Here is a 24,519-nt window from a genome sequence, read left to right on the forward strand (position 1 = left end):
CGCCAGGAGTCAGAGCACCAGCTCCAGCTCCTGACTCTCAGCCTGTTTCAAAGTGTGAGTTTCCACTGTCAAGATCGTTTTAAAAAGGAAAAGGAATATGACGACTCATGTTAACCCCAAACCAATGGGGTTAAATCCAGTAGCAGTAAGTACAGTGGGGAGAAAAGTTGAAAGTTAACATACACAGAGAGAGAGGGAGGGAGAAAAAGAGAGAGAGAGAGAGACTATAATAGATGTGGCATTGTGGCGGGGCTTGTTCTGTTAAACTCAAACAGACGGGGATATAATAGCATCAAAAAACTCCTTTCAATCATCCAGTCTGAGTTTGATTGAGCTTGCCTTGTGCCATGGAACTGATGGCAAGAGACCCACGAGGGATAAACCCTTACCTTTCTCCAGGCAGGAACAATCAAAGCCGCAAAATAAAAAGGGCTTTTATTGAAAAGGGCTTTTGAGCTTTTCCTTATGTGCTGTATATCCAGACAGAATTGAAATGGGATTTTTTTTTTTTTTTTTTTAAATGCTATCTTGATCCCAGTCTTGCAAAAAAAACAAAAAACAAAAAAAAAAACATCTACACAACACACAAGCAGTCAAATCCCAAAACACAGCAGCAATTATGTGTAGACAGAGCAGAAATGGCACCAAAAAACAGAGTGAGGGGGAAAACAACTAATCAACAATGACAACAACAACTAAAAATTCCTTTACAGATTCCTGCCCGAAGACAGAAACAGGGCAATCACAACCTCGGATTTTTCTTATAACAAAATATTTAAAAATAGCCTTTATAGAGGACTCTCTTTTCTCATCTATACATGATCCGTTAACATTAATTTATGGCAAAAAAAAACCAACAACAACAAAAAATATATGTATAAATTCATATATATGCAATGTATATATTACCATTGATAATTTCAAGTCTTTGTATGGCAAAACAATACAAAAGAAGCATCACAGAGCGCGAGACAGACAGCTGAAGGAGAGGAGAAGAGCGTCTTATTCCAGTTTCGCCCCCGCTGCGCCGTAGCTAAACACAATAAAACCCTCCAGGGTTACACACGACTCCGAATGTACAAATTAGCCTTTTGCTTTCGGTACAAATAAACAATTTCAAGCAAATCCTTTAAATATTCTACAAAAATGTCCTCGTTGTGAGGGCAGCAGACTGTGAGCGAGGACTGGAGACGCGAGCCGGGCGTGATACATTTTCCCCTCGACGTGTCTCTCGCCGCCCCGTCTCTTAAATGAGACGGGCGCTGAGCCAGCCGGGTCGAAAAAGCACATAGTGAAAGTGTAGTTTGTGCCGCATCCGCATATTCCTGCTGCATTATAAACAAATTTACAAGATCAAATTAACCTGGAGCGTCATACTTTTACATTTCAGCTTGTAATTCGATAGACAACTGCTAGTCTAATAAACACTGTAAACAAATGTGTAAGCGTCGGTGTAAACACTGTTTGCTGCTGCATGAAGCATTCCTTTGTCACGCACACCAACAAAAATTTTGGTGTGTGTGGGTGTGTGTGTGGGTGTGCATGCGCGTGTGTGAGCATACAGTGCTAATTTATTGTTTTATTATAGCTACTGCAATAAAATAACAAACACGTGTTTTACTCTACGGGAAGCAGCGAGGCATTTGTTCTTCAGCTCATTAAAAACGAGTTATAATACAGTTTTTATAGAACATCCAGGAGGCAGCATGCCGCTAAAGTACCTCGCGTTAGTCTGAACGAGCAGTAAGAGAGGCCAGGCCGCGCAACACAGACACACAAAACTGCCTGAGAGATGCTGTGGGTTTTTTTTTTTTTGGTTTTTTTTTTAAAGCTCAACAAAGTACAATAAGTGCTCGACACAAACACACACACTCTCTTTTCCTGCAGGAGGCTTTTTCACTTCCCTCCCCAGGAAGTGAGAAATATCCGGAGGGACCTCCCCCCCCCCCCCCCTCTTGGCTACTGAGGGCTTTCCTCACCTCAAATCTGAGGTGTAACAGTCAAAAGTGTAAGTATTGGGACAGTGGGGTAAAGCTGGGTTTTGATGCTGTTGTTTTTTTATGTATTTGGTGTGTTTGTACAGGGGCAGATGCATTGAATCACTGGCATCACCAGTGCCTTGTTATTGTTTTTAAGGGGTTTAACATAGAGGCCCATAAAGACCCCTAATCAGATGCTCAAAATCTGGGACGATATATCGAAATTCAATATATCGCAATACAAAAACGTGACAATACGTATCGTGGGGCAGAAAAATGAATCGTGCCATTTTATTCTGCTGTAGTAATCACAAATGTCACGGCTTGCCCATCACAATTTCACAAGCTTTCCATCCAAATTAGATTATTTGCACTTTGTAATGACATTTTTAAATTGTTGTTTACATTCTAGCGAGCCGGTGCCATTGCTAGAAAGATTTGGTGCTAACTGAACTTTTATTTATCACATCGCATCGTGCTCGTATGAAATCGTGAACCCCGTATCGCGTATCGAATCGTATCATGAGATAAGCAGATCATCCCATTCCTAGTTTTTTGCCTCTTATTCCTCTTGTTCTGTAGATGAGTCAACAGCAAAAAAAAAAAAAAACACAAAAAAACCACACAAGCTAACTGTCGTAATACTTACACTTCTGACTGTAGCTTTCTATCCCTTTGCCCGTTCCTCCTGGCTATTCTCAAAGCTAAACTCTCTGCGTACTGCTTAAAGCTCAGAGATGCAACCGCAAAAAAAAAAAAGAAAAAAAAAACACTTTACAAAAAAGTATCACTGTACAACACGTTGAGACTGTAAAAACAATGTAAAATGCCTTTAGACAAGAGAGCTTGGAGCGCAAAATGGAGGTACGTGGTGGTCTGTTTCCGAGGAGGTTGACTTCTTCTCATGAGGCATCGTCTTCGTCGTCGTCGCCACTCTTTCCTTCTTTTATTTGTCCCGTTTCTTTTGACGTCCAACTAATGCGATGTGACATCATCACACTGCGCCTTGTTCCATTTCGTTCGAGTTTTAAAAAGTTTCTTTTTTTTTTGTTCTTCTTTTTTAAAATGGGTTTAAAAAGAGATGATTGTACAAGTCCTGGGAGGTGGAGAGAGGTCGCATGACGGTCTGGTCTGGAGGTGCATTATGGTCCGTGGTGATGTCACACAGGGCTGTGGGCGGGGCCAGGAGAGTGTGCTCTGAGGGGGGATGACAGCAGGCTGCTAGCTTAGTCCACGGCCCGTCCAACACGCCTTCGTCCGTGTGTGTGTGTGTGTGTGTGTGTGTGAGTGTGACGTCACCATCTTTACACCGCCGAAACCTGTTCATCTGGAAGACGAGAGAGAAGAGAGGACAGGTTTCAGAAAGCTAAATTTAAGACATTTTAATGCTACCTGGAAATGAATTTAAGACCAATTTAAAAACCAAAATAAACAAACAAAAAGCTGGAAAAAACAGCTCATTTCCTAAAGAAAGTTGTGAAACTTTAAACAGGCAGTATGCGATAAAGGATACTAGGAAATGAAATGTTTCGGGACATGATGTCCAACATGTTCGGCATATTGTATTAACCCTGTCCTGTATTAATCTAATGCATGTTTTAATGTTTTAATGCATGTGGGTCAAATTTAAAAGGGGAATGCCGCCCAATTTCAGTAGTAAAATACCCTTCAGCTCAGATGCTAATTTTGCACGCTCCCTTTTCAGTACAATACAATGTGAATGGAAGGTCGGATCTAAGATGTGAACCTGGCGATTTGAAAGCAAACTAAGAGCTAATTTGGGTGTGTCCATCCAACTGAGCCAAACACTTTTGAAGTGTTGACTCTTTTGTAAAAGAAAAGGTACTTTTGTCTCACAAACATCCACCAATACTTTGTTTTTGCCAGTATTTCATTGCTAGTGAGCTTTCACCACACACTATTGTACCACTGCAACCTAACCCATCTACCACAATGGCAACATTTCCTGTGAAATTATACAACAATTATTTCTGATCTTGCATTGTGATTGGATGAGAGGCATTCCATGAGTGCTTATAACCGCCATCTACTAATGAGTACCTTTAACTTGAAAGGTATCACTCTGCCTTGTTACATAAATGAACTATGAATGGAGTGAAGCGAGCAGGGATGTTTATTGTTGTTTTATGGGAGGGCTCAAGTAAAATTATTTAATTAAAACCTTGTATGTTTGTTTACAGTTTCATACTCTTGTAAAAATGTTGAAAATGTCGTATAAGAGTGCTAATATACTTGAAGTCGAGCTACACTACCAGTCAAAAGTTTGGATACACGCATTTTTCTAAAAAGTGTTAAACAAAATCAAAACTATCTTATATTTTAGATTCTTTAAAGTTGCCACCCTTTGCCTTGATGGAAAGGCAAAGGCTTTGGAAAGAAATTTATAAATAGGATCAACTTATATTTGTCTAAAAAACAAATTTCCAGCATTTAAACATAAGCCTTTAAAATGGCTTTAAGATAATGAAAAACGTAGTACATTCAATCAGGAGTGTCCAAACTCTGGACTGGTAGTGTGTATCACTTCACCCTCCTATCTCCACGTACCATCCTCACTGTCAGCCAGCCTCTGTGGCGGCAGGCAGACGCTGGGCGGCCTGGAGGGTTCCTGGCCCTGCGCGGAGCCCGGCGTCCGGGCCTCCTGGTGATGCTGGTGGTTACCGGCCAGCCTCCGAGCCTCCGCCAGCCCCCCGGCCGCTCCGGGGCTCTGCAGCAGCTTGCTCCTCTGCAGGGCCACGCTGTAGTCGGGCGGTCTGAGGTGAGGAGGCCGGGGAAGACCTCCGGCCCCGCCTCCGACTCCGTCCGTGAGGCCCAGATCCCCCAGAGCCAGACCCTGGTAGCCTGGAGGGGTGGGAGGGGGAGCTCGGTAACGCTCGTCCTTGGCGGGGGAGGTGACACAGTACACTGGATGGAGGTGTGGACCGAAGGGAGGAGGGATGGAGCGAGGAGGAAGTGAGGGAAGGGAGGGGTGAGGAGTGAGGGGTGACAAAGTTGCAGGAAAGGAGGTGCGTGAGGAGGGGAAAACGAAAGGAAATAATGGAAAATTAAATCAATGAGATGTTTCACTAACACAATACACGACTATGCAGGCACTAAAACGTGTCAAATAATAAAAAATATACAACAGGTGGGATGGATGGCCGCAGCGGATACAGACAACACACGGACTAAACTCTGCAGTCTGGAACACTGCACATAACTGTCTCAAAGTGGAGAAGAGTGGGACTATTTCTCATCGTTTTACAACTGGTAAACTGCATAGTCTTACAGCTTATAATGGAACTACGGTCGGGGCTCTTAAACTATCAGCCAGAGAGCCAAAAGACAAATTCACACCCTGGCTCAAGAGGACACTTTATAACTCCTGTCAGGTGGAGAGCCAGCGGCAACAGGAACAAGACCCATTTTGGATCTTAGCCCGAGGTTTAAGAAATGCCAAGGTGCAGCATTTGTCAGCTGTTCACTGGAACATAACAGCAGCACAAACAACAGAATGCTGCAATAAATCACCTGAAACAATGCAGATTTAACCTAACTTACAGCAAGCAAGCCTTATATATGGACAGCCATCTTGATGATAACTTAAGTGTGAGCTTAAGTTAATATCTCACAGCATGAGTGGTGAAACGCTGTATAGCTTTACTTGTTGTGGCCACAGTGAGTTGAAAGCCATACAAAGCCTTAGATGGGGAAAACTTTATTCTAACGCAACTACAACTATCTACACACACTTCATGACACAGAGTCGACACGGAACACCGTAACACCGTGTTCACAGGGAATCAAACTCGCAACCCGGCCCCTCACCTATCAGGCCCTTCTCTGTGCTTGATGTCACCGTTTTGTAGGCGGGGTCTGTGCTTTGCCCTCCGTCCTCATTGGTCGGCGAGGAGGGGTGCTCCGAGGTGTTGCGGCGTTTTATCGTCCCGTAATTCCCCTCGTAGGTGTCCGACAGCGAGCTGGACGACGCCCAGCTCTGCCGCGACTGGTTGGACAGCTCCGAGCTGGAGCCTCTGGAGTGTCGCTTGGCGGCGTCCTCGTTCGCCCACGCCGCGCCGGCCTCCACCTCCGCGATCGGCCCGGCCAGCTGCGTGTGCCTGAAGCCGCCCAGGTGCGTGTGCGGGAGCGGGTGCGCGTGCGGGTGGCCGTGCACGCCGTGGTCCCAGGGCCGGCAGGAGGAGACGGGGAGGCTCTGGAAGGAGTCGTGGGAGTTGGAGGAGCAGGAGGTCCAGCTGCCGCGGCCGCTGTCGGCCACCGAGTCCAGGGAGGCGTGGTCCGGCGTCAGCTCCTCCGTGGAGATGGAGGAGGTGAAGGTGGAGGCTCGCGTCACGCAGCCGCGGGCTAACGATGAGGAACTACAGAGAGAAATAAACAGAGAGAGGAAAAATGAGTGTGAGGGTGTAAGAGGACAAAAAACCCTGTTGAGAAGCTGAGGTACATGTCAGGAACTAGCAAAGAAAGAGATGGAGCGAGGGGAAATGAAAAAGCGTGTAACATAAGATTATAGCCAACTGTTGTTATGGTGATGAAGGTGAAGGTGGAGGCACATGTCATGCTGCCATGCCCCAACAACGAAGAGATATGAGACAGAGACGGGGACAGAAGGGGGTGAACGAGGCAGTGTGATATAGAACTATAAAAAGCTGTTGGGTGGAGGACATGCGGGTCGCCGAGTCACGCTCTAACAAAACACCACAAAAGAAGATAAATGAAAAACCGGGCAAAGTTCAATGTGACAAAGACGATCTGTGTTCTCTCCACACAATCTTTGCCCTTCAACCGCAAGAAGTTCTCGCTCTTGTTCGGATGAGTTATCGCGCAAATTCTCCAATTGGTGTCAACAGTCAAAAATCATAACAGAGCAGACTTGGTGTCGCTGTAAAATGCGGTTATTGCGAATGTTTAGCCGTTACAATTTATGCCTCATCTGTACAATAGTTCCTCTTTCCAAAAAAAATCCACAATCAAAATTTGGCTGACAGCAGTTTCTTGCGTGATATATCACAGCGTCTGGCAATAAAACTTTAAATAAAAGTTTTTGCTCCCCGGCTGCTTTTCATAAACCAACAGTTTGATTCACTGACGCGGTTTTACTGGACAAACCGGCCACTCAATGAAACCAAACCATATTTCATAAACAGGCCGATCTTATATGGCGAGGCTGCCAAGGTAATGTAATACCGGAGAAGCAGACAGATTATTGCGTCCAGCGATATTTTACAGTCTGCGCTTTATGAGACAGAATGGCTTGATCATGGAGGAACAATAAACAAACACCAGACAATAAAACAGGCGTGCTGTTTACTCGGCCAGATTAAAAAGCCGCCTGCGCGAAAACCGATACATTGTTAGCGGAGAGGGGAGGAGAGAGGAGGGCAGTAAACGTGGGGCGCTAATAAAAACCTGCCGTGTTTACGGCTTCCTGTTCTCTGCGTTTTAATGAGGAAAGGACATAATTGGAATCCAGCTGGGAGGGGAAATGGAAGGGCGGGTAGAGAGGTATGTGTGTGTGTGTGTGGTTGCTTATATTAGCCGTTGGGAATGTTATTGTTCGTGTGATTGTTTGTGTGTATGTGTGTGTGTGTGTGTGTCCTTGCTGTTTGAGGCTCACACACACTGCAGGCCGATCCAAAGACAGGACCGGAAAAAAAACAATTCCGCTTCTGCAGTAACGAGAAGCCGGGCCGCGTGGCACAGACCGTGTTTTTATATCCTCAAATGCCCTTCAGCCAAGTTGAACCTCAGTAAGATTTGACTCCTGCGTGTGTGTGTGTGTGTGTGTGTGTGTCCTCCTACGTTGTGACTCTCACATAGATGGTCTGTTAAATGATCGCCAAGGATATCCAACAAGCGGCACACACATAATCCCTGTGACAATGACTACATGCCACATGTGTGTGAGCATGTGACGTGTCCGTATGATTCTATATAGACAAGTACTGTGAAAACCTTCAGTTGCATGTGTTTCATTATCTTGTGCTACGCTGTCTGGAATCAGCTTGAATGTGTGTGGACAAAACAATAACATTTTTAAACATCATGCATGTGTTTGTACTGTTCCTGGTGTCATATCAAGGTCTATGAATGTTGATCATGTTGCACTGTCTGTCTGTCTTGCGATGCCAACAGTGTTGTGGTTGTGGACCTTATTAGTGTCAGCTAATGTGGATCCTAATAAAGAATAAAAAACAAAAAGTAAAGAGTGTTTGTACTGGTACATCTGTAGACAAGTGTAAATAACCATTAATTATTTAGTATTTTTTCAACTTACTGATGTTGAAATGTATATGATGTCTGGTATCCTTACATGTACTGTATATAGGCTATTGACCCATACACAGATTACACACTTTTATGGTTAGGTGTCTGCTGCCTGTTTTTAATCTCATGACTATTTGTTGAGTTGTGTTGTGTGTGAATTGTGTACTGTGTTTGTAAACCTGCGTGCAAAGCAAATTTCCATTTGGGGACAATAAAAGTATTGACTTGAATTGAATTTGAATCTGTGTATTAACTGTTTCCAGTATATAACATCACAATAAAAGAAAAAACTTGGACTGCTTTCTTAAAATCCACTTCACTTTTCGTCAGATTACTTGATGTTCGACGCCCTCTTTCTTTCCCCCCTAAATCAACTGCTGCCATGGGGATCAGACAAGTTGAACTGAATTGAACTGAATTACCTTGTGCTAGGCTGGTTGCAATCAGCATTTGAGTGTGCGTGCATCGCCGCTGTGTTCTCAACAACAGCAGCAGCCATCGAAGCAGTAGTAGCAGTAGTAATAGTAGCAGCCGTAGTACAGGTCCTGTTGCTGCTGACACAGCGGTCGTCGGGTCCGGGCGCGGGCATGGAGTCGACTGAACAGATACTGGAGCGGGACGAGATCTCGCTGTGGCTGGAGTCCGACAGGTTGTCCGCCTTCCCGGCTGGGAGGAGGGCGTAGCCTGGATGTGGGGAAAGAGTTAAAAGTTTAGTGCGCTTTTATTATTTACATTTGAAAGCAAAGTAACAATACAGATAATACCAAAAAAAAAAAATCCCTGTCCTCAAACTGGAGCGAGAGAGGTAAGGAGGAAGGGAGGTGGAGGATGGAGAGGTAAGGAGGGAAGAAATGAGTAAGAGAGAAAAAGCGGGAGAGATGTAAGGAGGGAAGGAGGAAAGGGAGGGAAAGCACAAGGATGGGAAGGGAAGAGGAAAGGAGGTAGGGGATGAAAGAAAGAGAAAGAGAAGGTAAGACGGGAAAGTGTCGGCAGAAACTGGGAGGCGAGGATGAATGCTAAGCTTGGTTACCACAACAGCTTCCAATAACATTCAAAGCATCTCTGTGCTAAAATGTAACATAAGGTGGATGTTTTTATCTAAAGTGCCTTACTGTACCTTGAGTGCAGACACTTTTTAGCGTGGGTGGCCCCAGTGGGACTCCAACCCGTAACTCTGGCAGTGTTTGTACCCTGCTCTATGTCGGAAGTTAGCTTACAAGCCATATTTAGTGTTTTTTGCATCATTTTATCTGTCTTATCGATCCAATACTTTCCCGGAGAACGGATCCCAACTGTCTGAGCGAACTTGCACTTAAACGATGACAGGAAACAAAAACTACATCCATACTTATTTGAGAATATGGGGAGACAATTTGAAGCTTCTGCACTCGTTTAATAGCCAATACTTCACAGTTACACTGCTAACCCGGATGGAATTAGTAACACTTCATCATTGTCACTATGTGATGTATTCTCACCTGAAGGTTATACAGTAGGTGGATTCAGAGACTGAGGGCATACACACAGAGCATCCTGTGACCCTTTGTAATAAATCTTGTTGTTATGCAGCTCTGGTGTCTGTTAACTCAGGGCAGGAGGTGAGATAGTTGACCAGGTGCCTTTATGTGCTGCTCTTTACTGTTTTTACCTAAAGATTCCCTTCTGTTCATGAATCACTAATGGTAAAAAAAAAAGTAGGCAAGAAACGCCTGTAACCACCTCTAAAATACGAATGGTCTCAACATGTACAGAGTCTCTGAATACTCTGAATTGTGTATAAATAAAATCACTATTCATCAACATTTAACAGGATAATGTTCAAAAACTTGTTAAGTTATTTTATCTTGTATCCAGACTTTTTGGTGAAATCATCTTACTGCACCGGCAGATCATTTGACCGGTTTCAACAAATTAAGACTTTTTTCAGGATGATGTAACTTGTTTCAGGACATTTACTTGGTAAAAGTGAAATTGTCTTGGAGAAAGTTTCTGGTTTCAGGATTTTCTTCATTGTTTTATGATGATTTCTCTAAAGAAGTCATATTGACATGTATCAAGTGAAATGTATTGAATTATCTACCAGTGCAGTGAGACAATTTGACTAAAAATATCACAAAATGTAGTTAAAAATAAAGCTTGATAGGTCTGGAAACAAGATAAAATCACTGGACAGCTTGTCATTTTTTGCAGCAAACCTTACATTATAAAAATCTGTTGTATCAAACTATTTATGATTGTAGGAAAAGTAGCCGAACATTACAAAAAATACTGCATACTACAGGAGAAACTCGCACACCTACACAAAACCTACACCTCAACAGAAAAAGGAATGATAATATATTCTTCTCAGTTATTGTGCAACTGTTGGAATGAATGCTTGTGAACGCACATTTCAAATTCTGACGATGTAATTCTGAATGTTTCATACTGTCAAATTCTTCCCGGCAGGTAGGATAAAAAAAAAAAAAAAGGTTACGGTGCGTTCTGCTTTTACAGTGCATATTTTTTGCCGCGTTTTGACTGTTCAATGCGATTCCAACACTTACAAAAAACTCAAAGAATCATTCACATGAACAAAGAAACGTTGGAAGAACTGTTTCAAATGGTGTCAGCCTTTTGTTGATGCTGCCTCAGACAAAATCTATTTTTCTTATCTGTGTCACGAAACACAACCATGCAAATCTTCACTGCGAGCGCTCTCTCGGGCTGCTTTTCATGCGTCGCTCGGAGACTCGCGTCACATATCTATGACTCATCATGGATCTAAGGCCCTTGTCTCTGAAGTAACACTTTGCCTCCGAAATGAAACCCGGTTTGCCACATCGCTTTAACGTGTCCCCCCCTGCCGTGGATATTAATGCATTTTCCTGAATAAACGGGATCAATTGTCAATCTCTCTGTCAAATATTCTCTCTGAAATACCACTCGCTTCCTTGTTTCCTCTCTTTTCTCTTCAATCAAATGTTTTTTCCCCCCTCAACAAATAGACTGATCAGTCAGCTCTGCTCTCTCTGTCAGACTGTCTTCCTCCTCTTGTGTCTGTCCCTGCAGAGCCAGAGGAAGGGGTTGGGGCTGACCGACCTCCTGGCTCTCTGCTCTGCCTGTCCTGCTCTCTCATCCTGGGGCGAGGAGGGCACCGGAGACTGACTCCTCTCCCTCAGTATCCTGAACGGCGACGCCAGCCTCTTCCGGACGGGGCTGGCCTCTGGAGGTTTGGGTCTAAAGGGGCTGGTTTGCTCTCTCCCTGTGCTTGGGGTTAAGTGCGGCTGAGGAAGAGGTGAAGAGGGGCCTGGTCGTCTGGGAAGAGACCCGGGGTGAGCTACCGGATGTATCCCAGGCGCCCCTGTCCATCTCTGGGTCGGGGTTCCTGCTCTCGCCCCTAACAGCGCGAGTCCTGGATCTCCCTGTGAACTTTGGCGGTCCCGCTGGCTCTTACATCTCCCTCTCCCTCTCCTTCGCTCTGAAGAAAACGAGCCTCTCTGAACTTCCTCCTCCTCTGTCACCCCCTCTCTCTCTTTCTCCACCTCGCTCCTGTTCTCCTCCTCCTCCTCTTCTATCTGATCCCCCCTCTCCCTGCCCTCCTCTCGGCTGTGCTGCCTGGTCATCAGTAGGATCCTCTTGTGGAGGAGCGCCCCACCTATGCCGTAGCTGCGCAGGCTGACGGTGCCGGCCTTGGTGCTGGCGTCGCTGGTCAGCGAGGACGACGATCCCGACAGGTTCATCTGGCTGGAGTTCTGGGACTTGGGCACGCCCCCTACTGGAGGGAGGGGAGGAAGAAAAGGGAGGGGAAAAAAAGAGAATAGAATAGTAACTAACATGAGACAGGTGGATGTTTTGAGATTTATGTTACAGGGTTTCTACATATTTTCTATTTCAACAAGTCAGACATTCAGTATGTATTCAGTATCAGTATGTATCGTGTAATTCAAAATTTGGGATGGTGGTTAATATGATGCATTCTCTATAGTGGCAGGACAAAACCACAAATATCAAAGCATGTGAAATGAAAGTGGGTCTACAACTACATACATACGTATACAAAAATATATCAGGAATGAAAGGGAGATTTTGTTTTTACTTTTAAAGATATGGAAATTGTGAAATTTCTTTTGATACCTGCATATGAACCCTAGACTAGGTTTTCCTGAACTTAGTGAGGTTATCAGTTGAATTGTAGAACTGTATGGCTGCAGTATGACAAAGTCGATGAATCTGCTCTGGGGCCAATTCTTCGCCTAAGGCCAAGGTTAACCCTGGGCTAAAAATATAGAGTGTGAAAATCCCTTTTTCTGCTGCAGACCTTTGCGTGGAGAACCCTGCGGGGACACGGTGGGGCTGGAGTGAAGGGAGGAGATGGTGGAAACGGTGTCGTCAGACGGTCTCTTGGTGCTCCACTCCTCTGCCGAACTCACCGGAGGTTTCTTCACCACCTGGGGAGAATTGGAGTCTGGAGGAAAAGTGAGAGACAAAAAAAAAACAAGGTTACAGAGGAGTAAATGAAGCTGGGAGTCTGTAGCACACCTGTAACAACACCTTACGGGGGACTGTAGGATTTTTTTTAGTTAAGACTTCACCAGTGCAGACAAATGATTTTCTTCAGCTTGATTTAGGAATTTAGATATGAATTACTTGCATTTGTTTTGCTATGTTGTTTGCTTTAATGACTCTTGGTATAGGTATTCATTGGACTAAAACAGAATCAATGCACTGTTAATATCAGGTGCAAGTTTATAGTAGGGGCCCACATAATGAATATTCATATTTTCCAAATCATTTGAATCATTTTTGAATAATCAAGTAGGTTTTGAAGCCTGGATAAAGAATATTCATCAAAAATCATTACATTTTTTTAACAGTTATGATGTGTTTAATTGATTCATTCATTATTAATAAGACGTCAATTAATACTTAAATAATGCACACTATATAATTTACCTAGTAATTATAAAACCATGTAGGAAATTAACAAATCACCAATTAGTTGTTACTTAAGCATTAATTAGCCATTAATAATTGTTAATAATATAATATAATATAATGTTATTATAAAGTGAGAGCAAACTTACTATACAAGTACAAAGTCAGAGATTTAACACACAGGCTACCAGTTTAACTGTGAGTATGAAGTCATACGGTCTTCAACAACGATGGAGGTGAAAAGATTCAGAAAATAGGATGAAAAACTGAAATTGAAAATACAAAAGACGTCTAGATTAAAAGTAAAGAAGACAGGAGGTCAGTCGGTCTACTCACTGGGAGCGCCGATGTCCTTGGCAGTGCTCTTCTTCCGCAGCGGGTACAGCGGGACCTGGACCTGGAGGACCTGTGACACCCTGTTCTGGGCTTTCCCCGAGGGCAGAGCCGACCGCAGAGACACCGGAGACATGTCCGACTTGGTGGATCGCCTCTCGCTCAGGTTCTTAGACACTAAAACCACAGCAAACAGACATTTCAAAATCCCAAACATTTTCCAGACCTTAATTTCTCACTGACTGTAGTGTTCCTGTTCAGTTCAAATGTTCAGTATAAGGTTATCCTAATAGTGACTGGGCAATATGACTGTCAAGTAGGCAATACCACTCTCTAGCTGATGATTATTCTTCACAATGACAAATATTACAATATGTCAACATGACAGTGGAGTTTACAACAAATATTGTGTAATCAGTAATCAGAACTGATACACAATATTTTCCCCATACTTTTCAAGGCTTTTTGTTCAATTCCTAAACTTTTCAAGACCTACTTGAATTTGATATATCAAATTCATTTTCCATGAGTTTTCCCATTGAGTTACAACAATACACATCTCTCACTTGATGGAGGATTTCCTACCAGTTATTTTCTGCAGGACATTTGCAAATACACTAGGTGGCAGTGCAAGGCAATGATACATACTGTAGCTGGGTGCAGTATATACTGTAGGTCTACAATGTCAGATCAGACTTCATGCAGTGAAATCTCTGCTATTTTGATATAAACAAACAATTTTTTCCAGCCTTAAATTTCCCCAAGATAAAGACATTCGCAAGAAAAGAAAACACACAAAATGCTTGGAAAAATGACACATTGTGCTACATGGGCATATTTAAATCTATTAAAGGCAAAACAGTATATTCATTTCCTGTGCTTATATTAATCCACACAACCCTCTTTAAGTGTGCTACCACTGAAGTTGTCCAAGTCTAATGTGTACTAGGTAAAGGTGAAAGGTCCAAGACAATCTACCAATGTGCATGAAAATATAAATGTCCTGCTGATCCCCGTTTTATGTTATAAAACAACTGATAACAAAAAATGAAGTAGCCTGAGTGTAGTTGTGCTACTCACAGGTGCTGTAGGCCGGCTCGCACTGCAGCGACATGATCTGGTGTTTCTCCTCGTCCGTCTCCACCGTCAGGTTGGACAGGTACTGCTTCACCTTCCTGGCCATCTGCGCGTCCTCGTACAGCTTCTTGGCGTTGAGGAGCGAGCTGCGGCGCACGCGCTTCTTATGGGCGCCGCCCTGGACGTCCAGCATGTTGGAGTTGGTGCTGCCTTGACTCAGGGACCTGGAGACGGGAAAGGGAGGGAGGGAGGGAGGGCAATGAAGAAGGGAGGAAGGGATGGTGAGAGAAGAGGTGGAGAGGGAGAAGGAATGGAGAAAGTGTGCGGGAATAGGAGTGAAAGATGGAGGGATTGAACAAGAGAAGGAGAGAAGACAGATGGAGAGAGAGAAGATGAGGGAGGAAGGAGGGGAAATGTATTGAAAATGTATTGGGGGAGGAATTTAGAGAGGTGACATAAGGAGAAAGGATGAAATGGTACAGCACAGAGAGAGATGAATGATGAAGACAGAAAGAGAGGGATGCACATGAAAGATGAAAGAGAAGGAATACAGAAAATAAAAGATGGATTGATAGAGAGAAGGAAAGAATGGTAAACAAGGTTTAGTTTAAAGTCAAAAATCACCAAAATAGAAGCATGCCTAACTCCTCTTTCTTTCCCACTATCTCTCCTACAGTAAAATTTGTACATCTGTCTGTGTGTTGGAGCATAGCATTTTAAAACAGGACCATGCAGTTGGGGAGGAGACAGCTCTCGCTGCTGTGCCATGCTATAACAAAACAAACCAGCAGAACATTCTGTCAGATGGAGGCAAAGGGGGTTAGAAAATAAAAAAAGAAAATGTAGAAGATTCGATATGGGGAATATTATGCCAGGATGCAGATATGTACAAACACCAAACCTGGGTCAGATAGTACTTGTAAATACCTTTCATAGTTTGTTTTACCTTACCTTTAGGTGCCAGATGGGTGGGGTTTGCCACATAGGGCAATGCAAGAAATACCAGAAAGTTTAGACAATCACAGGAAAGTATTTAGTCAACTTTGAATACTTTTCTGTGTTTGATCACCTACCTGACACTATCTGAATTGTGTCTGATGTGTTAAGACCCTCCCATCTGGTGCTCCAAGGAGGTTAAAACAAACACTCAGTATTATTTCAAACTACTACGTGACCCAGATCTGACAAACATACATTCAAATGAACGAGGGCAAACAATTAACAGGTAAATGATGGACTTCAGTATGGTTCAGGGGTCAGGCACTGCAAATGGAAGGGTTAATCACACACACAAGCACAGGCAGACACACGCACGCACACACACTCACACACACATACACAGAGTATATACAAGTAGGGAGAACATGCGGCTTTTATGGTGGCGGACGACACAATGGAAGGGAGGGATGCACGGTGGACTGAATTTATGAACCAGGCCGGTCCAGACCGGACCGGACGAAACCGGTACCGGGACAAACTTACCCTAAACTCTTCCACCTCTTCTTCCTGCAAGCGAGAGGCGTGAAGATTGAAGCGTGATTTAAAGACAGGGTCAAGGGTCAGGGGGAGGAGGAGACAAGACTATGTACAGGTCATGCGACCACAGACAAACAGGAAATGATCGGAGATGGGAGGACACCAGACATAGGACATCTCCCCATATCAATGTGTGTGTTTGTGTGTGTGAGAGAGTGTGTTGCAGAGTTAAAGTGGGGCCTTTTTTAAAAATCTGTTTAAAATGCCAAACACTTGAAGGAATTCTGGGTTTTAACACAATCATAACACTTCATAAAAATAAAAAAAGCTTCATAAGAACTACATCACACACTCATGAAAACAGATTAAATCCTTATGTCAGCTGTCAATAGGTGTTGTGTTGTGTCATACTTGGAACAAGGTTTTTCAAAATAAAAGTTCTGTTCCCAAAGCTGACTGGATGTAACAGTACTGTCTAATGAGAAAACTCTTGTGCTTGCAGTATGGGGGGAGTGTCTGCAGGGGGCAGTCATGCACCGTGAGAGTGACAGACTGTGATATATACACACACACACACACACACACACACACATACTGAGTGATAACAAAATAAACACTGCGGTTGGCATCAATCCCGTCTCAGTTCCAGTCGATCCATGCCCTGCGTCTTTACATTCCAACAGATGAATGCAATCAAATCACCAAGAGACATGAAATCGGACTGGAAGTGAATGGGAATTGATTGATCCAGGACTTGTGTGTGTGTGTGTGTGTGTGTGTGTGTGTGTGCCTGATCCTGTTGGTGAAGGATCCAGGTTGGGTGGTGGAGTGGTGGTGGAGTAGTAGTAGTAACATTCCCTGACGACTGTTTGCATTTCATAGCTGAGGTTCCTCTCTGAACCAAGGAATCTACTGGCTAAAGTGGGATCGCTGCATTTCAGCCTCTTTCTAAAGAAGTGTCTCTCTGTGCTACAGTCTGGCTGATTGGGAAACATCAAGAGCCAGAATCACAGATATGGATTGCACTCAAGTCAGTGCTTGATTTGACGCCCCTTCTGGCAGAAAACGAAATCATGTTAAACCAATAGGACTTGAGTCAAACCTCCTTAGATAATGGATGGGAGACTGTCCTATTACAGTCCCACTACCCAAATGAGTATCCTATAGTCCGGTTACGGTTTCCGAGCCACAAAATCCCCCTGGGTGCCTTCCAAGCAACATCTACCATCTTTCTCCAATACATTTTCTATGGAACAGCTCCGGATTTTACATTTTCATGAAATCAGACTCTTAGTTCTCGGTTTCCTTGGCTTTGAGTGAGGGATTTCTCTTCACTGGAGCCCGTATTCCCCCTTTAAACAGACCGGTGAATTGCTTGAACTGACCCATATCTGTGAAACTGGCCCCAACAGTATCCAATAAAAGCAAAACGGTCGGTCTCAAGAAAGAGAGGTTTTTTTTAAGGGTTCAGGATCAGGACAACCAACCTCTGTCGGAACATGAGGGCGGGGTCCATGTTGGCCGAAGTCATCCGCACCACGTGTCTGATCTCCTTGGCGATCATCCGCAGCTTCTCGAAGTTCACCAGACCGTCTACGTTGGAGTCGTTGCCTGGGAGGACACACACAAGTACACACACACACACACACACACACACACACACACATGTACATGTACATACATACAGCACATGCACACATACAAACAGTACACACACAGTATGAGCTCAGCTGTCCACAGTGTAAGGGAAATTCAATTATTCATATCTAGGGACATTTGCGAGATGTTAGCTGCAACAATATTTCTAAGTGTCACCTTCAAAGTAAGAAGAGCCGTGTTCTCATCCTATTCTTGTCATTCCTCTAGGACATCAAAGTGTCTTTCTTTCAGACTGAGCCTCGCTGGGCCATTTGAGAATTTCAACTTGCACAATTAGGGAAACTTTCTTGTCCATCCTTAACATGGCCATAACCAGACATTTTTAAGCCACCTTTAAGGGGAAGTTGGAGGTCCAGCAGAAGAACTTCCGTTGCTAGTTTTGACTTTAGACAGTATAATATTTAAATAAGGCAAGATGGGGAAGCCATTAGCAGAAGCAAAACTCCTGAGTGAGCCTGAGATTGACCTTCTGCACAGCACAGAGGAAGTAGGAAACGTCTAACTGGAAACAACGAGATGTCAGCCTTGAGAAAAGCCTCAAGCCTCTGACTTATAAGAAATGTAGTACTGTGTGAATCGCTGGCTGAGATAATGAGTTTAACGTTGGTGACACAGAGAATGTTTCAACCGTCTCTCTTTTGTACGCTGGTAAAGGTCCCTCATAGAAGAAACATCATTTTCTTTTTTTCTGTTCGTTCCACATTCTGTACAGTTTGAGGCTTTAAACAGATGAAGAAAATTAAGAAGATCTTGGTCGGGGATATTTACACGCCGCGACTCCAGCCACCGAACGCACTGTCGATTAGGAAAATAGCTTAATTCGGTAATAAATACAAAAAAATCAATCTCTTATTTTACAGAAAATCAAATCAAAATCACATCAATTAATTTCAATTAGTGTTGAAGCAGGAGAGAGAGAGCAATTGTCAGGAATCTTTATCTTGAGAGGGTTCTATGCTAAAAAGCCATTCGAATGCATGGGAATAATAATAAATGCATGTTCCCTACTCTACCTTCATGTAAGAAGGTGAGGTCCTTCTTGACCACTGGGAACAGGGGGATGATGGGAGGCTGCATGCTCTGGCTGCTGAGGACGTTGCGGTACTTGGCCATGTTCCGGGACGGGTCGAAGACGTCCTGCAGGTCCCCGAACAGCTTCTCGTACTTACTGGGCAGCTTCTCCCACGAGCTCCGCAGCCGAGCCACCGGCGCCAGGTTCAGACCGCTGTCGGGAGGGGGAGAGAGGTGGAGGGAGGATGGGGAGGGGGGGGGGGGAAGGATAGAGGCAGAGACAGAGGGAAGATAAAGATGAGGAAAGGAAGGAGGGTAGAGGGAAGGAGGTAGAGAGGTGGGTAGAAATAGGGAAGGAGGGAAAGGAGTGTAGGAGGGAGGGGAGGAAATGGAGCAAGGAGGGATGGAGGAAGAAATGAGGGAGAGGTAACGACAAAGGGAATAAAAGGAATCAGGGAAAGTGGGGGAGGGAGGAGACAGAGAGATACTAAGGTTAGCCACAACTGATTCGGATAAAAGCAAGGGAGAAAGACAAGGTGGTTAGCTGGAACAGACAGCCGACCACTCGACTCTCATCCACGTCCCATTACATCGAATACACACTGACACACACTCCTCGGGGAGATGAGAGGAGAGGAGAGGAGAGGATGAGAGGAGAGGAGAGGAGAGGAGAAGAGAGGATGAGAGGAGGAGAGGAGAGGATGAGAGGAGAGGAGAGGAAAGGAGAGGATGAGAGGAGAGGAGAGGATGAGAGGAGAGGATGAGAGGAGAGGATGAGAGGAGAGGAGAGGAAAGGAGAGGAAAGGAGAGGAAAGGAGAGGAGGAGAGGAGGAGAGGAGAGGAGAGGATGAGAGGAGAGGATGAGAGGAGAGGAGAGGAGAGGAGGCTGCAGATTAAACTTAAGAGTAGAGGGAGGAAATTCAGTCTCCACTTCACAGTCCAAACAAGGTGCTTAATGAGGAGACCATCCAGTTCCCGCATTAAAACATACATGACAAATAATTCAGAGAAATTACTAGTGGCATTGCTAGAATATTCACCACCGAAGAGGATGAGGGGTGCAGTGCACACATCCATACCTTCAAAAACCCTTACACTGACACTTGCACAATTACTGCTTTTCTAACTAGCTTTGTTCAATTAGTGTGGTCTCCATTCCGCAGAGCAGAAGACCCCTTCAGGCAATGTCAACTCTGAGCAGACTCGTTCAGACAGCCGATAATTATGACTGGCACAGCCTTTGTTTCTGCTGCTCTCTCTCTTATTATCTCTCCAATTCCTTCCTCGTGCCTTGGTTCATTCGCTCATCAGCTCTCCACCCCACATTCTCCTTCTAGACTGTTTTCCTTAGTCTCTTCCCTCTGCTCTCTTTGCTTCGGTCTGTAGTTTTATTCTCCCTTTTCCCTCACTCTCTTCCTCTCCATCCCTCTGTATTTTGGAGATCTGGGTTAAACAGTGTTAGCGAATAATTCTCTGAGGTTGGTTTAAACCTGCTTGTACAAGATGGGTGGGGTTTGTCACACAGGACAATAAAACGCGTGCTAGAAAATGCAGACAATCACAGGAAAGTGTTTGAAAGTCGGTCTAGTATATTTTCTGTGAACATCAACTTTCTGAATTGTCTTGATGCGGTAAACCCCACCCATCTGGCATCCCGTGGACAGTAAAACAAACAGTAAGTAGCATTAACTGCTATTTTAGTCAGGTGTGGAATTTTCTTACTCATTTTCTGTCCATCTCTCTCTCCTCGGTTCCCTCTTTCTTTCTCAACTCCATCACTTCTCCCACTTTCCCTTCCATCTGTATTTTTTTTAACATTCAACCCTCCTCTCTCTCATGCTGGCTGAGGAGTGAGACTGCACAGCTAAAAATATCCATTGTAATGAGTAAGTTAGTCTAGTAATGAGTCAGTTGGGTGAGATAATTCCGCTTGTTCTCAATGCAAATCAACTTTTTCTTGAATCAAGTGACGTCTTGATACCAGTGTGAGTGAGTGAGAGTGATCTGCCCTATTTCTAAGTATTGTCTCTTGTTTCAAGTAAAATCTCAGGTGAAACTGAGCTGGAAACAAATTGATCTCGTCCAGTTGGCAGATTCTTTCTTTTTTTAACAGGCAAAGAAAACACTACACTAGACTAAATGACTTGTTAAGATGGATATCGTTCACAGTGTCATGGCCCCTATTGTTGAGTGTGTATTAGACCCGTCTGCCACCAGCCACAGATGATCACTGGCTTGACTGATCCAGCACAATGTGTTGAACGCCTCATTAAACACTGGACGGCTTGATAACAGATAGAATGGGAGAGACACACATACATAGAGGCGGTTAGAAACCAGGTCACAGGTTCCCATACTTCACACTCATACAGTCTACTTCACAGGTGTTGGCTGCACATGTTTATATAACCCCACAATTATTTATATTCTAGTTTTTACTGCTTTTACTGCTCTTACGTTGTATTCTGTTTTTGCGCTTATATTCTGTTTTTCCTTTTTTGCTGCTGAACGACCTAATTTCCCCAAGGGGATCGAGAAAGTTTCATCTTATTTTACCCAGCCACACAAATCCGCATACAGGTACACATACCATATGCAAATATTGTACATGCACACACACACACACACACACACACACACACACACACACGCACACAGAGGCTGCTGTCACCAGGCAGGCTATGCGGCAGAGAGCCATATGTGCGAAGGCAGCCTGCTGTGAGGAGGAGTGTAAAGAGACGTGGAGGTCAGACACTTCTGTTGTAAAGTGCCTTTTACAGCAGGGAACAGAAGATCACCATGCTGAAGTGTTTCTTAAACTGTGGGTCTGGATCCAAAACAGGTCCTGGTCCTGTCTCTGGTGACAAGAGGACCGTCGACTTGAGCTTGTGCCACAGGACAAGAATAAATCTACTCAGTTAAAATGTGGGTCCTGGGTACATAAAGGATGTGGAAGCCAAAAAAGAATCGCCAACCACCACTGCTACAAAAACATAAGGGAAATATTTGATTTCAAATACAGTGGTAGCTATTGCAGAAGTCCCACTACATGCATTGATCCTCCATTAGTACCACAGACAGTTCTTCCTTGGTATGTATTCAAATCAGCATACTGCAACACTAAACTCAAGTGTCTGTAAACCAGCTTTTACCAGACCAATCCCTGCAACTTCTGACAGCTAAAGAGAGAGCATGACTTGTTCTGTTTTTTTAACAATTCCTCTTGGGGAAGGAGCAGCAGTAGATCAGCGTGCATGCAGTAGGAAGTGTGGGACTTATCCAGTGGCTACATCTGTAGGTCCCATTGACACAGTGAAACCGCAGCGGCGCTACGCAAAATCCAATTAAGTTCAGCTTAATCACCGTCCGGACGCACAATGGAAGCTCTAACGGCTGAGGTCATCCTCTGTCTCTGCTCTCACACCCACCGAACGGCTCTGGAGTCCGTTCATATCGAAAGTACTCGCGCATACAGACGCAGACGCATGAGCAGAATTCCTCTCATACACAGACCCAGCTATGCAAACACAAGCAAATACCCACACACATGCACGCACAAGCAATGGCGGCTGCAAATGCGTACACAAACACAAGCGCACTCCCCAGTTCATCCCTGAAACACACACCCAGCACTAACATGCCTCTTCCCGTGGGTTTACCCTTTTACAATGGGGCCACAGTGACATCAGCTCAGTCTAGCAGCCATCTAGAGCCAAACCACAGAGGGCACAGGGAATTAACAATAACAACAAACAATAAGTGTAACCGTTGCCAGGGGACTCTTATTTTGAAGCTGTGGGGTTTGCGGAGGCAGAATCTATGTGGTTTTGGGAGAAACAGGGCTGATGCAATGAGCTGGCAGAGGGACAGAGAGGGGAGGGGAGGGGAGAGGGGAGGAGGCGAGGCTGGTCCTCCTGACGATTAGGGGAGAGAGACCGGTGGCCAAAACCCATTTGGTACAGTAGCTGTCAGGGGAGATGGAGTAAACACACACAGATGTGGCACACGCTGGTGTTGTCACGAAACAGGAATTTTGACTTCCATACTACTACGATTCTGCAGCAAACGAGAGAAAACATGAAGCAATGTGTTACCACACTTGGACAGCTTCGTAGCAACTTCTGCACAGGGGTTTTGATGCGTTGGCTGGGTGTCTGTCTTTGTTGCCTTGGTAAGCAGAAAGTTCCATATTTCACTGCTGGCACCAGCTTTGTCAACCACTTTAGGTGAACTGGGATTCAGTTCAAGACTTGTTTGATGCTGCTGCGGAGTCAAAAAGCTGCAGCTCTGTCTATTAAAACCTTTCTTCTTCTTCTCCTTCTAACTATTCCAATCAACATGCCATATGCACGTATAAACCCTCTGGAAATGGAAATTCAGCTTGCAGGAAAGATTTGGTTACAGTATCAAGTAACATTTATAAAATTCAAAGATGAATTGAATCTTTTGTAACAGTATTGGAGAAGTATGTCACACACACACACACATACACAGTTTCCACCCCAGCTTCACACCAAGCCCACCTGATAATGGCGAACATGGAGTTGAAGTTCTTGCACTCTCGGCAGTGCAGCGCGATCTTGATGAAGTGTTTGATGGTCTTCATCCTCTTCAGGGTGTTGGGCTCCTTCAGGATCTCCGTGGCGACCCAGAAGGTCTCCTGGTTGATTACCTCCTCAAACTGTTTCAGATGGCCGCTCCCCGCCGCAGAGTCCAGTTTGAACAGGTCGTCCACATACCTAGGGACCACAATAATATACTATTATACCAATGTGAACATCCTGCAATGCTAAATATACTATGAGGAGTTTTACCCAGCGATCTGATTGGTCCGAGATGAGTTCCAACTGTGCTGATAGGTAGTAATAGCTTGCTTTCTCCTGTTTGTTATTCTTATGTATGTACACTACTTTGGAGAAAGCTTTTGAGTCACATGCATTGCTAAACATTGTACAAAAGCCATAATACCCACAAGGGATTTTTTTTTGCTCTGATTACAGGTTGCAGCTGATGGTACTTGGTTACACCACTTACCTACTGAATTACCACTGCAACCATAATCACAGTAAAGAACACCCTCTCTATAATAAGTAGATAATTAGTGGAGTCAATGTTTAGAATACTAACACATGGGTATGCAGGGCAAAATCCAAAAATCCAGGTTTTCCTCAATAGTTGAAAAAGTTTTGGTGATATGAGGTTTTTGAAAGACACAAATATCATGAGATGTTTTAAGCTGGCGCCTTTTAAATTGCTTCTTAAAACCTGCTTCTACAGACATGCTTTTATGTTGTGATGTTTCTTCTTCTACTAATATTTTTTTGTGTGTCTTCGCCGCTGTCGTTTTCTTGTGTAACCTTGTGTCTTGTCTTGACTATAAAGCACGTTGTGAACTTTGCTTTTGAAAAGCAGCATAGAAAATAAGTTATTATTATCATGACAACAGTAACACACCGACTGTTCCCAAATGTAAATATTAAACAACTACGTACTCGGTGGACTCGATGTTCCTGAAGAGGTCGAAGTCTCTCATGGAGAGCTGGGCGGCGACTTCCACGGTGCTGAGCTGCAGCAGCGAGATCTGACTCTCCCTCAGGAGATCCTGGGCGTCGTCGTCTGAACACAGCGTCTCCGTCTCCATGTTGTTCTTCAGGTAGTACCTACAGGGAGGAGGAGAGAGGAGGAGGGGGGTGGGGGGGGTGGAAAGAGTAAGATGAGGAAGGCAGGGGAGAGAGAGGTGAAGAGCACAGAGGATATTTAAGATGTGAGATTAAACATCCCAAAC

General features: G+C 44.3%; 1 protein-coding gene across 2 annotated transcripts in view; it reads right to left on the bottom strand.

Annotated features, from left to right (window-relative positions):
- Positions 1 to 418: 418 nt before the first annotated feature.
- rapgef6 (Rap guanine nucleotide exchange factor (GEF) 6) overlaps positions 419 to 24,519 on the bottom strand; it is a 176,530-nt gene continuing 152,429 nt past the window's right edge. For both annotated transcript variants that reach the window (XM_078286483.1, XM_078286482.1), the window contains 12 exons: positions 24,227 to 24,394; positions 23,258 to 23,473; positions 18,737 to 18,948; positions 17,552 to 17,675; positions 14,592 to 14,812; positions 13,515 to 13,688; positions 12,562 to 12,708; positions 11,899 to 12,018; positions 8,684 to 8,945; positions 5,808 to 6,355; positions 4,548 to 4,904; positions 419 to 3,306 (listed from right to left, as the gene is read on the bottom strand). In XM_078286483.1, the coding sequence (XP_078142609.1) occupies positions 3,284 to 3,306; positions 4,548 to 4,904; positions 5,808 to 6,355; positions 8,684 to 8,945; positions 11,899 to 12,018; positions 12,562 to 12,708; positions 13,515 to 13,688; positions 14,592 to 14,812; positions 17,552 to 17,675; positions 18,737 to 18,948; positions 23,258 to 23,473; positions 24,227 to 24,394 (2,572 nt within the window). In that variant the 3' untranslated portion in view covers positions 419 to 3,283. The remainder of the gene's footprint in view (positions 3,307 to 4,547; positions 4,905 to 5,807; positions 6,356 to 8,683; positions 8,946 to 11,898; positions 12,019 to 12,561; positions 12,709 to 13,514; positions 13,689 to 14,591; positions 14,813 to 17,551; positions 17,676 to 18,736; positions 18,949 to 23,257; positions 23,474 to 24,226; positions 24,395 to 24,519) is intronic.

Source organism: Centroberyx gerrardi, chromosome 11, assembly GCF_048128805.1.
Source record: "Centroberyx gerrardi isolate f3 chromosome 11, fCenGer3.hap1.cur.20231027, whole genome shotgun sequence".
Taxonomy (NCBI): domain Eukaryota; kingdom Metazoa; phylum Chordata; class Actinopteri; order Beryciformes; family Berycidae; genus Centroberyx; species Centroberyx gerrardi.